Raw genomic sequence first — 12,589 nt, 5'->3', positions numbered from 1 at the left:
CAAGTGAGCCAGGTTTACTGGATTTTCTTTTCTATTGTAGTCAAGGCCAGTTTAATTTATATGCGGTTATGACATGCAATGTACTGGTCTGAGAAACAAGTTATTGGAGAATCAACTGTTATGTTTAAAATCAGTATAATAACATCATTGGTGCAGATAAATTGTAAGAAAGTGGTAGTTATAAGACCAGCCATGCTAACATCATTTCCTGTGGCTTAAATGAGCCATTAGATCAACATTCAATGGAAAGACTGGAGTTGAATGCCCAGCAGGGTTCATATACAAGCTAACCATATTCTGACATCAGAGATTCTATATATTCTTGTTTAATTGTTCTCAGGTTGCAGTTTATGACAATAGATTTAAATCAAATATATGTTCGTACCGTTTCAAATTCTGAATCCTTAATTCTCTTAAATGCATCAACAACGAATTCCAATGGAAACCAATCAGAAGCCAATTCTCGTCTCCGAGTCTCAGATGTCATTCTACACAGACTTTCTGTTATAGCCACCTGCAAATTATAATCTATAATACAGAATTAAACCCATTAATACTGATTAAGTCACAGTAATACAGAATACAAGATTCCAAAATGCCTAGTTTACTTTTTATGCGCCTTCAATCACTTTGGCAGTAATCAGTGGGACCGAATTTATCCTGCTTTTCCATGAACAGGTCATAACTGGACAATATGTATACCTCAGCTAATTATAGTGAGAACATGCAAACTCGACACTAACAGTATTCAAGGTCAAGAAGAAACTGAGGTCACTCAATTGTGAGAGGACATCATTAAATAATGCATCACTGTATCATATCAAATGGAGTATATTAATTGTTGAAAAATGTTTTCCATATTTGATCAAACTTGGGTAAGGTATCCCTCCTCTGAACTCCAACTTATCATCTTCCACTAGCTCATTAATCAGTACTTCATGTCGAAAAGCACCAAGAAGAAACCACCACTGATTAACAGCCAGTAAACTGCGGAAAGATATGGCTACCAGACAGAATCTCTGACAGCTGATATGCTTTACTTGGATTTTCCCCTCCAGATTCTGATCTGGAAATATATTGTTCTATATTGATTGTCACTCGATCAAAATCTTGCCACTCAGCCATGTTGTGGGAATCACTTCAGCAGGACTACTGAGGCTGCAGGCTTCTGAGAGGCTAGCAAGTATTAATAATAAATGGTGGCCTTGCTTGTGGAACCAACATTGTGCAACTAGGTAAATAAAAAACTAAGCAAAGATAGTTATAAATCACACAGAGGTTAATCTGATATGAAACATTACAGATGCTTCATAAATGCTACACTATTTTCAGTCATAAAAGTAATGCAGTATGGAAACGGGCCTTTCGGCAAAACTTCCTCAGGCCGACCAAGATGCTCCATCTAGACGTGTTCATCTACCCACGTCTGACCCATATCCCTCTAAACCTTTCCTATCCATGAACCTGTCCATAACAAGTAAAATATTTAAAGCTTGATAGGGTAGCAAGTCAATATTTTTCTAATTCATCATCTGAAACTTATAGACCAGCTAAATATATATTCCAACACAATTTACATGATTTTTAAAAAAAACTTTCTTAGAATTGGTGACGCTCATCCTGTTTTCTGTCAACTAGTATTGGTAGTTTCATGTGAACAGAAACTTGATGAGCAAGCAAATTCAGTAAATCAAACCGGGAGATGCTACTTTCATTTTTGAAAATGTAGTTAATTCATTAAACTGGTCAACAGGTTCGGAGTTTGTCCCATAAAATGCATATACTGTTGCAAGTGCAAAAACCAGGATGCATCTGACACTGGACAATCATATATGCAGGAAATACCCTCAACCAGAAATTTCTGAAGTCATGACCATGCATTTGCTAGGCTAAGGTTATGAGACAAATGAATAATACTTAAGGAACAGTGAGGTGTTTTTGCAGCAAAAATATGATTCCTAAATGTTATGTTGCTTCCTAGTTGCACATCCAGAGCGTGTAGTTCATATTGTTACAAGCATTGGTAGGCAGATTACAGGAGGCATGAGAGAACATTGACATGCTACAGAGCACAGAATATTTAACAGTCTCAGTGCCATTCAACAATGTAAGGTGTTCTCAAAGCAAATGAAGATCTTTGACTTTACATGAACTGTGTAGTGAACACAACTGATGAATGTGGTGGTGAGAAATCAATCATCTCCTCAGGGTCGTGCCCCAGGTCCAACTATCATCAGCTGCTTTATCAATAATCTTCTTTCAATCATAAGGCCAGAAGTAGAGATGCTCACAGATGATTGGATAACGTTCAGCACCATTCATGACTCCTTGGATAATGAAGCAGCCCTCTTCCGAATGCCGCAAGACTTGGACAAAATCCAGGCCTTGGCTGATAGGTGGCCAGTGACATTCATGCCACATAACTACCAAACAATGTTAATATCCAACAGGAGAAAATCCAGCTATCACCCCATGACATATAATGGCATTATCATCATCAAATCTCCCATTATCAATAAGCTGGGTTACCATGGAATGAAACCGGTTAGAGGCATATGGTAAGTAATTCATCTCCTAACTCTCCAGGGCCTGTCCACAATCTACAAGGTTCATGATAGGAGTGTAATGGAATATTCTCCATTTGCCTGTGCAGCTTCAACTACATTTAAGGTGCTCAACAATGCACAGGGCATAGCAGCCCACTGCCATCCACTCACTCCACCACCAACAACCAGTTGTAGCAGTTTGTACTATCTACAGGATGCATTGCAGCATTGAACACCATTGTCTGGAAGTTTCCCTCCATGTCACACATCGTCCTAACTTGGAAACGTATTATTTCACTGTCATTGGGTCAAACTCCGAGGACACCCTCCCCGACAGTATTGTGGATATATCTACACCTCACGGACAGCAACAGTCATAAAAGCTAAATCACCCCACCTTCTTAAGGGCAATTAGGGATGGGCAACTTGGGGATAACAACAGTCTGAAGAAGGGTCTCGACCCGAAACATCACCCATTCCTTCTCTCCAGAGATGCTGCCTGTCCCGCTGAGTTACTCTAGCATTTTGTGGCTACCTTTGATTTAAACCAGCATCTGCAGATCTTTCCTACACATGGGCAACTAAATGTTGGCTCATCACTGAAAACTAGGTCAGGTCAGTTATTCTGTGTGTTAGCTTGTCAGATGTTCAATGGGAACTGATTTGACTGCTATGTCCTACACACCGACTTTCAGTACTTCTTCCAAGTATTTTTCAACATGGAGAAGATGAGATCCAGCAGCTAAGAGGGAGAAAAGTTCTCAGGTGTTTAATTCCTTGTGCATTTTTGAACAAATGCATGCATCTTCATAGAGTCTGGAGTAAATGTTGGGGCGCACAGGGCAAATCCTTCCTGGCCGTACTATCACTTCTCGTGGGTGTACCCAACTGGTGAAATAGGATGCATCCAGGGATTATGATGGAGAGGTCTGACCTGTTCTGACCACAACTATGTAAGGCTGTTTTCTTGATGGATTTGCGAGCCAATACAAGAAACATCCTACTTTACCTATTCTTCAGTGATCCATTATGCATGATAGCATTGGTTTATTTTATTCACTTAAGACTGGTCTCCAAAACTGGACATTAGTCCCGAAATGTTTGTGAGAAGGACTCTGGCAAGAGCAATGAATGAATGGATGAGTCACAGTGACATTCATTGCTTGCGTGCCCAAGGTAAACAAATAGTCACCCATAAAGGACACTTACAAAGTTACAAGTATCCACGCCAGGTCCCCCTTTGTTCTCCCCCCCAACCCACTCCTCACGGCGGTCATCCCACGCCGGGTCCTCAGTCTCAGTCTTTCTCGTTTTGCTGCGTGACTGCGGAGGCGTTTGCTTGACCGCAGCAGCTGGAACAGTCCGTTGTTGGGGGTCCTTCATGATCCTACAGACTCTGGCTCTGCACCTCCTGGTGTATAGGTCCTGCAGGGGCCGAACGCACTACTCTCTGCAGAGCCCTCCTGTCCTGGGCAGAGCTGTTGCCAAACCTGGCAGTGATGTTTCCTGTCAGGATGCTCTATACAGCTCAGAAGGATCCTCAGGGAGACTCTGAATTTCCTCAGCTGCCTGAGGTGGTAAAGGCACTGCCTTGCCTTTCTCACCAGTGTGTCAATGTGTGTTGTCCATGTCAGATCCTTTGTGATGTGGACTCCCAGGTATTTAAAGCTGCTCACCCTATCCACAGCAGTCCCATTAACCCACAGTGGCGTATACATCCTTGGTTGTTGTGCCCTTCTAAAGTCCACAATCAGCTCCTTAGTTTTTGTGAAATTTGCTGGAAGGTTGCCATGTAAGAATTGAGCACCTATGATGTCACATGTAATTCAGTAGTTCAGCTTGTTGACTCCACTTTTGTACTGATGCTGCAGTTAGTATATGGAATTCTTAAAGATAGCGGAGACAGGGGATATGGGGAGAAGGTAGAACGGGGTACTGATTGGGGATGATCAGCCATGATCACGTTGAATGGCGGTGATGGCTCGAAGGGCCGGATGGCCTACACCTGCACCTATTGTCTATATAATTGAATGGTTAGGCAGGCTATTTCAGAGGACATTTAAGAGTCAACCAATTTACTGTGGGCTTGGATTCACATAAAGGCCACGAGCAGGAAATGAAAGCAAATGCGAGCCAGATAACTTTTCATGAGCATTTGGCAGTTAGGTCATCAATATTATAGGACAAATCCACATGTATGTATCCAGAGCTAGGAATGTGTCCTCAATTAGAGTCCATCTCGAGAGTGCACAGCCATACTTACAGACCGATCTAAAATTACCAGCAAAAATCTATTTTTATTTTCTCAAGATGAAAACAAACTTTATTTTTGAATGTCTAAACCATTAGCTTTTCCCCTGATTTATCTAATTATGTGAACTTAAAATTTCAAATGATAGGATGTAAACACTTATTTAGCTCTTGATCTGATTTATGAATCTAATAACCATCTGTAAAAGTCATCAAACAGCACATTAGTATATATAAGAAAAAAAGATTCCTGGAAACCATTCAATTTCAACAATATGTAGAGGATACTAGATCCATAAGTACTGTATTATTTCTCCATCACTATATTTCAATTGCTGGTTAAAGTAAAAAATTTGTCTTACCACCAGCATCTAATATCCTTTTCCCAAAATCACTCCTGTAAAATAATTACATTTATTTAGTATATATTGAAATCTCAAAACCAAATTTCCTTCATTGGCTGTCTTAACGTGACAGGTTAAAAAGCACCAGAAACCTTGTTGAATAAACAAACAGAAAACTTCAGGTCAAATTGTGTTGCAGTGAGGATGTGCAGTCCTCCCAAGTGGTGAGAATCTAGGGAATGCATGTTAGGAAGTGGACTTGTGATAATGTCTAAGGGACTTGTGCCAGCTTCCATTGTACGCTGTGATTTTTCATGGGTTAAAACTTGCAGACAAAATATGTACTCTTCAAGGCAGCGTATGTTTTCCACATTAATACCCATCATCCCACTTTGATTCTGATCTCTATGTCTGTGGCCAGTTGCACTGTTACCATGAAACCCAACGCCAGCTCAAGTAACAACACCTCATCTTCTGGGCACACTACAGCCTTCTGAAGCCTTCATCCAATTCTCTAACGTTGGATAACATGCTTTTTCTTCTGATTTTCATAAAAAACATTTCTACCTGCCATCCTTTCATCCTTTCTTCTCTACGTATTATCTGAACTGTCCGAATATGCTTGAACTATATTTGCAACACGTCCCTAGTAGTTTATTGGATCCCACCAACCACATGTAGCAGAGAAATCCCTTTTTTTTCCCACCACCTTTCACTGCTACCTTGACAAGTTTGTTTCATTTTCTCTCAATGCCTACAGCATTTTTCATTTGATTTTTTATATTAGGTTGGCTTAGTATTTTTTACCCAACTTGTACAAGTCTAGTTTGCTTGTTGGTCCCACCAACCGGCCACTTACAACACATCAAATGGACTAAGTCGTTTAGTTTCCATTAAGCCATTAAGCCATTTCTATTTCCTATCTGAGACATTCCTTTTGTTTTATGCATCACCACGACCTCCCCAACCTATCCCCTGTGCAGGGCCTTCATAGCATCGTATGAAATACTAAATATTTATCAATGCACCAGTGTCTGATAAATATTTATCAGACACCCTGCTTCATAGATCGAAATATCGGGATATTTCGATCTATGAAGCAGGGTGTCTGTTTCCTTCTTAGATTGTGAATCCACAGAGCAATTTCCCCAGACAATTTCTGCAATGATGTGGGCTTACTGGTCCTTTAATGGGTGGAGCCCTAAAATAATTTTCCAAAATATTAGATGGAATGTGCATGTAACTATGCGTTTTTTAAATGAAGCATTGCACACCCAAAATGCAATTTTTTGTATGCTAGGTACATGATTAAATGGATTGATCACATGCACCAGCACAAATGGCCATGGGTTCCCTGCATATCAGATTTAGTACTGCTAATTATAAGCAGATTAATTTTTGGCCTTATCCTCACCTGCTGAACACTCACATCTTTATTGTGGACTGTTATCTGAACACAGGAATAACATTCATCTAAAATACGGCAAGCAGCTTAAAAGGTACAAAACCACTCACCATATGAACATAGAACAATACAGCACAGGAACAGGCCCTTCGGCCCACAATGTCTGTGTGAACATACTAACAAGGCTTTATCTGCCTACAAATAATCTATACCCCTCCATTCCCTGTACATCCGTGTGCCTATCAAAACTCTCTTAAATGCCAATATTGTACCTGCCTCCACCACCACCATCATCAGCAGCACATTCCAGGCACCCACCACCCTCTGTAAAAATACTTGCCACTCGCATCTCCTTTTAAACGTCATGGGTCCCAGCTATGCCTGCTTTTTTGTTGGTTATGTTGAACAGTTCTTGTTCCAGGCATACAATGACCCTATCTCCCAACTCTTTCTCCACTACATCGACGACTGCATCAAGGCTACCACCTGCACCCATGCAGAACTCGTGGACTTTATTAACTTCATTACTAACTTCCACCTGCCCTCAGATTTACCTGGATTATCTCCATCACTTCTCTCCCTTTTCTTGATCTCTTCATCTCCATCACAGGAGAGGGACTATCGTCTGATGTCTACCACAAAACCTTGGATATTAGTATTCTCTGCACTCATCTCACTCTCCTCCTTTCCCTCCACCTTGGCGAAAACAGATGCAAAGTACTCATTTAGTACCTCGCTTATATCGTCTGACTCCAAACATAATTTTGTCCTTTATCCTCGTGTGGTCCTACCTTCTCCCTGGTTAGCCTCTTGGTTTAATGTAGGCATAAATGTCTTGGGATTTTCTTTAATCCGACTTGCCAACCCATTTTATGGCCCCTTTTGACCCTTCTAATTGTTTGCTTGATTTCTTTCCTCCTCATGTTATATTCCTCAATGGCCCGGTTTGATTTTATCCCTTTCAACCTTGCATGTGCTTTCTTTTTCTTTGAGACCAAATTTACAACCTCTTGATCATTCAAGGTTCCCTTACTTTGTCTTTTTTACCCCCCTCCCCCCCCGCTGGAACATGCCAACTGTGATTGACTGGCCTTTAAATGATTGCCATGTCAGATATGGACTAACCCAGCAACAACTGTTACCTGTGCACTCTACTGAACTCCTGCCTATTAACATTGTAATTTGCCTTACTCTAATTCAGTACCTTCCCACAAGGTCCAGCCTTATCCCAATTCAAAATGATCTTAAAACTTAAGAAGATGTGCTCTGTGTCCAAAACATTCCATTGCGTGTGATGCACATTTATAAGGATTTGTGCATGTTTATAAGGATTCGGACTACAATACAGACGGTATAATTTCAAATGATTTAACAAGGAATAAAATACAACTGAAATTAAATGGTACAAAAGTTAAATTTGCAGTTCCGTGGCACGTGAAGTATACAATCAGCGTTTTCAAAAACAAATGATTTACATTTCATGCAAACAAGGTAGTGCTAACCAGAAATTGATAAATTAGAAAGCACAGCATGCTTAATTACTTACATTAGAAGCTGCATTTCTGAAGATAATAAGACTCTTTTTCTGTCATCACGTGACATTTGATTAAGCACCGTGTTCATCTTCCTAATGGCCTGTTTTTAGAAACAAACTCAGATTTAACAGCAGGGACATTTGTTAACTTCAGAAGCTCCTTTGGTTAAATTAAAGATGTAAAGGGCAATTTAGTCTTTCTGTGGGAATGCTTACTTTTAAGATATTTCACTTAGATGTGAATTTTTTTTTAAATTATGTATTGGAAGACTGAAACAATCATTATCGATCCCAAAATAAATTCAATTCTCCTGCCTTACACCTAGCCTTTCCGGCAGCTAAACCCAGAAAGTTTGCGACCTTGGAGTTGTATTTCAGGAAATACACATCCACCCCATATCTTCAATCACAAAACTACAAATCACCTCTTCAGTATAATCATGTATCTCCTCATCTAGCTCAATGAACCTGCTTCTAGAACTCACATCCATGCATTTTAAGTCATCTAGAATATTGTAACATCCTCCTGAGCAGCCTACCATCGACGACGTTCTATAATACAAATCTATGCAACCTGTACCCTAATGAACATCAATTCATTCATTCATGTGCCTCCATGCTTGGTAATCAGGTTCTGGTCCAGCAATACCACAGAATTTTGAAATTCAGTCTTCAAGCCCCATTGTAGGCTGTCCTCTATCATGCCAAGGCTAGATGTCAGCTCTCGGCCACCTCCTCAGACCTACCCTTTGGCCATAACGCTAAGGCCAAACATCTGGCCACCATCCCCCAGACCGTTATCAATTTCATCACCTTTGGCGATTTCCTCTCCACAAGCTTCAACCTTACAGTTTCCCAACCCTGTACTGTCAATTTTTATCTCCTTCACAAAAACCGTAGGCAGGGCTGTCCTGCTGTTTTTCCCCACAGAGTTTATCTAAATACCTTGATTCCATCTTGTCCCCCCTTGTCAAGTCCGTTCCTACCTACATCCAGGACACTTCACACACTCTTCAACACTTTCAATTTCTTGGCTCCTCATCTTTACCAAGGAAGTCCAGTGCCTTTGCACCTCACTTCCCCTACTGGAAGGTCTTCGTTGAACAGAGACCCAATCAGTTCCCCTCAACTAACATTCTCCTCCACTTGGTGGATCTTGTCCTCACCCTCAACGAATTTCTTTTTTGACTCCACTGATTTTCTTCAAGTCAAAAGAGTAGCCATGGGTCCCAAGCTTGCCTGCCTTATTGGTAGTTATGTGTACTTGGAACAGTCCTTGTTCCAAGTGCACCCCAGTACCTTTCCGAAATCTTTCTCTGCTACATGGGTGACTGCATCGGCACTGCCTAATGCATTCGTGGAAAACTCATTAATTTCATCAACTTTACTAACTTCCACTCTGCCCTCAAATTAATGTGGATTGTCTCTGACACCTTCCACCTTTTTCGATTTATCTGTCTCCATCACAGGGAATAATCGACTGACCGCTGCAACAAACTCACCGACTCCCACAGTGACTGTAACTACACAGCTGGCCTCTTGAAAGGGCATCATCCCTTACTCTCAATTTCTCCACTGCACCTGCTCCTAAAATGGGACTTTCCATTCTAGAACATTAAAGATGTCCTCTTTAAGTAAACATGGCACTCCCCTTGCAGTTATGGATAGATCCCTCATTCGAGTGTCCTCTGTGTCCCGCAGTTATGCTTTCATTCCTCCTCCCCCCACCCCCCTCCCCGAGATGGAACAAGAACAGTTCTCCAAGTCGCACCCTCACATCCCATCAGCTTCCACATTCAAAACATAATTTTCCTCTATTTCCGCCACCTTCAATAAGATCCCACCACTCTTCATACCTTCTCATCTCCACCATTTTTAGCTTTCCGCAGAAGCCACTCCATCAGCATCACCTTAGTTCAGTCATCCCTTCCCACCTAAACCATCCCCTCCTCAGATACTTTCCCTTGCAACCACAGTAGATACACTGGCCCCTATATCTCTTCTCTCGTCTCCATCCATGGACTCCAGCAGCGCTTTCCAGGTGAGACAGAGGTTCATATGCACCTCTTCAAATTTTGGCCCCTACATTCGGTGCTCCCGATGTGGACTTTACATCGGCAAGACCAAGCGTAGACTAGGCCACTGTTTCGCTAAACACTTGCACTCAGTCCACCATGGTCTGCTGGATTTCTTGGATGCTCACCATTTTTAACTCTGCTTCCCATTGCCGTACCAACCATTCTGTTCTGGGCCCCTACATTGGCACAGCAACATGTCTACATTTCTCCCACTATCCCGCCGGTTCATTCCCAACTCCCTCACCTCGTCCCCTTCCACCAATATCCCTCCCTCTGCTTTTATAGAAACATAGAAAATAGGTGCAGGAGTATGCCATTCGGCCCTTCGAGCCTGCACCGCCATTCAATATGATCATGGCTGATCACCCAACTCGGTATCCCGTCCCTGCCTTCTCTCCATACCCCCTGATCCCCTTAGCCACAAGGGCCACATCTAACTCCCTCTTAAATATAGCCAATGAACTGTGCCTCAACTACCTTCTGCGGCAGAGATTTCCAGAGATTCACCACTCTCTGTGTGAAAAAAGTTTTCCTCATCTCGGTCCTAAAAGATTTCCCCCTTATCCTTAAATTATAACCCCTTTGTTCTGGACTTCCCCAACATCGGGAACAATCTTCCTGCATCGAGCCTGTCCAACACCTTAAGAATTTTGTAAGTTTCTATAAGATCCCCCCTTAATCTTCTAAATTCTAGCGAGTACAAACCGAGTCTATCCAGTCTTTCTTCATATGAAAGTCCTGACACCCCAGGAATCAGTCTGGTTCTCTGTACTCCCTCTATGGCAAGAATGTCTTTCCTCAGATTAGGAGACCAAAACTGTACGCAATACTCCAGGTGTGGTCTCACTAAGACCCTGTACAACTGCAGTAGAACCTCCCTGCTCCTATACTCAAATCCTTTTGCTATGAATGCTAACATACCATTCCCCTCACTCCCCTCATTATGACAGCTTTTTGTCTACTTTTCATATACACATTTGTCACTTACTTCCCCCCATCTGGCAATCAGCCCCCTTCACCCACATCCTCCATTGTCAGAGTGAGGTCCAGCACAAATCGGAGCAAGAACACCTCAGCTTACATCTCAGCAGTATATTGACTTCTCTAACTTCAAATAATCTTTGCCTTGCCTCTCTCGCTCCATCCCTCCTCCCTTTCCAGTTCTCTCTTTAGTCTGACTGTCCTCGTTTCCATTTTATCTGTTTGCTTTGTTGTTACCTTCTCAAGCTAATAATGATCCATTCTACATTTTCTTTGATCTCCATCGCCTTATTTTTACATTTCCTTATCTCTGTATCTCCCACTTTCCGATTCAATATGAAGAAAGATCTCGACCTGAAACGTCACCCATTCCTTCTATCCGGAGATGCTGCCTGTCCCGCTAAGTTACTCCAGCATTTTGTGTCTATTTCCACCTGACTTGTTAAGTAATGCCCCGTCCCCACCTCTTTTTCAGCTTTCTCCCCTTGACTACAATCAGTCCGAAGAAGCGACCAAACACAAACATTGCCTATCTATTTCCTCCATAGATGCTTCTGACCCACACTCCAGCACATGGTGTTGTGCTCAAGATACCAGCATCTGAAGTTCCTTGCATCTCCATATTTGCACTGAAACAGGACTTAAACCAGACAGTTAGGGAAATGTGAAATTGTTAGTGCACAGAAGATCATTTGACCTTTCTTAACCATTCCTCTCCTTTGTCGAATTCCATAGTTAGTCCCATAGCTACCTTCACTGGGTACTTTATTCTGCCAATGGCTCTTTTGAAAGTCTTATGACTCTCAATGCAGCGGGTTCCAGCTCACTGCATTCCACCCAAAGGTGGGCCTTTGCCCAATATTCCTGTTGAGGAGCTCAAATGTGCTGTCCCCCGATCACCACAGTAGCACGCAGTCCTATCAATGCATTGTTTTTATTGCAGGAGAACCTTTAGCTAGTAAACTATTGATGTAACCATGTGTGTATATTGTCTTACCTCTTCTTGAATGTAAACATTAACACGGTCATCAGTGACTACAGAGCCCATGCGATGGAGGAACAAATCAAGCACCTGACATCTCCCTATTGGAAAAATTATATTAGATCCACATCCTGTCATCTCCAAAGATTTGAACATAAAAGCAAATGTGATACTCTTGATGTTTTACTGTGTATGGGCTGTTACAGGCAGTGTTTTACAAAAAACGAGTTTGCGAGTAAAGCGAGTTGCAGTCAGCTCTCCAAATTACTATTCATAGATCAGGGGAGTTATCCCCAGTGTCCAGGCCAATATTTATCTCTCAACCAACATTTCTGAAAAGGATTACATCATTTTTACATAGCAGTTTGTGAGTGAATTATTGTGCACAATTTAATTGATGTTTATCCTATATTATCACAATAAATATGCTTTTATAGTAATGAAATGACTGCGACATTGATGGGACAAG

The 12,589-nt window shown here is 41.7% G+C and overlaps 1 protein-coding gene across 1 annotated transcript in view; it reads right to left on the bottom strand.

Annotated features, from left to right (window-relative positions):
• LOC129707588 (synaptonemal complex protein 2-like) overlaps positions 1 to 12,589 on the bottom strand; it is a 33,285-nt gene that overhangs the window by 15,824 nt on the left and 4,872 nt on the right. Inside the window, exons 3-6 of the mRNA XM_055652735.1 lie at positions 12,136 to 12,221; positions 8,092 to 8,180; positions 5,159 to 5,193; positions 386 to 528 (exon numbers count right to left, since the gene is read on the bottom strand). Of these exons, the coding sequence (XP_055508710.1) occupies positions 386 to 528; positions 5,159 to 5,193; positions 8,092 to 8,180; positions 12,136 to 12,221 (353 nt within the window). The remainder of the gene's footprint in view (positions 1 to 385; positions 529 to 5,158; positions 5,194 to 8,091; positions 8,181 to 12,135; positions 12,222 to 12,589) is intronic.

Source organism: Leucoraja erinacea, chromosome 21 (assembly GCF_028641065.1).
Source record: "Leucoraja erinacea ecotype New England chromosome 21, Leri_hhj_1, whole genome shotgun sequence".
NCBI classification, from domain to species: Eukaryota; Metazoa; Chordata; class Chondrichthyes; order Rajiformes; family Rajidae; genus Leucoraja; species Leucoraja erinaceus.
Note: the sequence above shows the minus strand (reverse complement) of the source record. Positions and strands in the feature narration are given on the sequence as shown.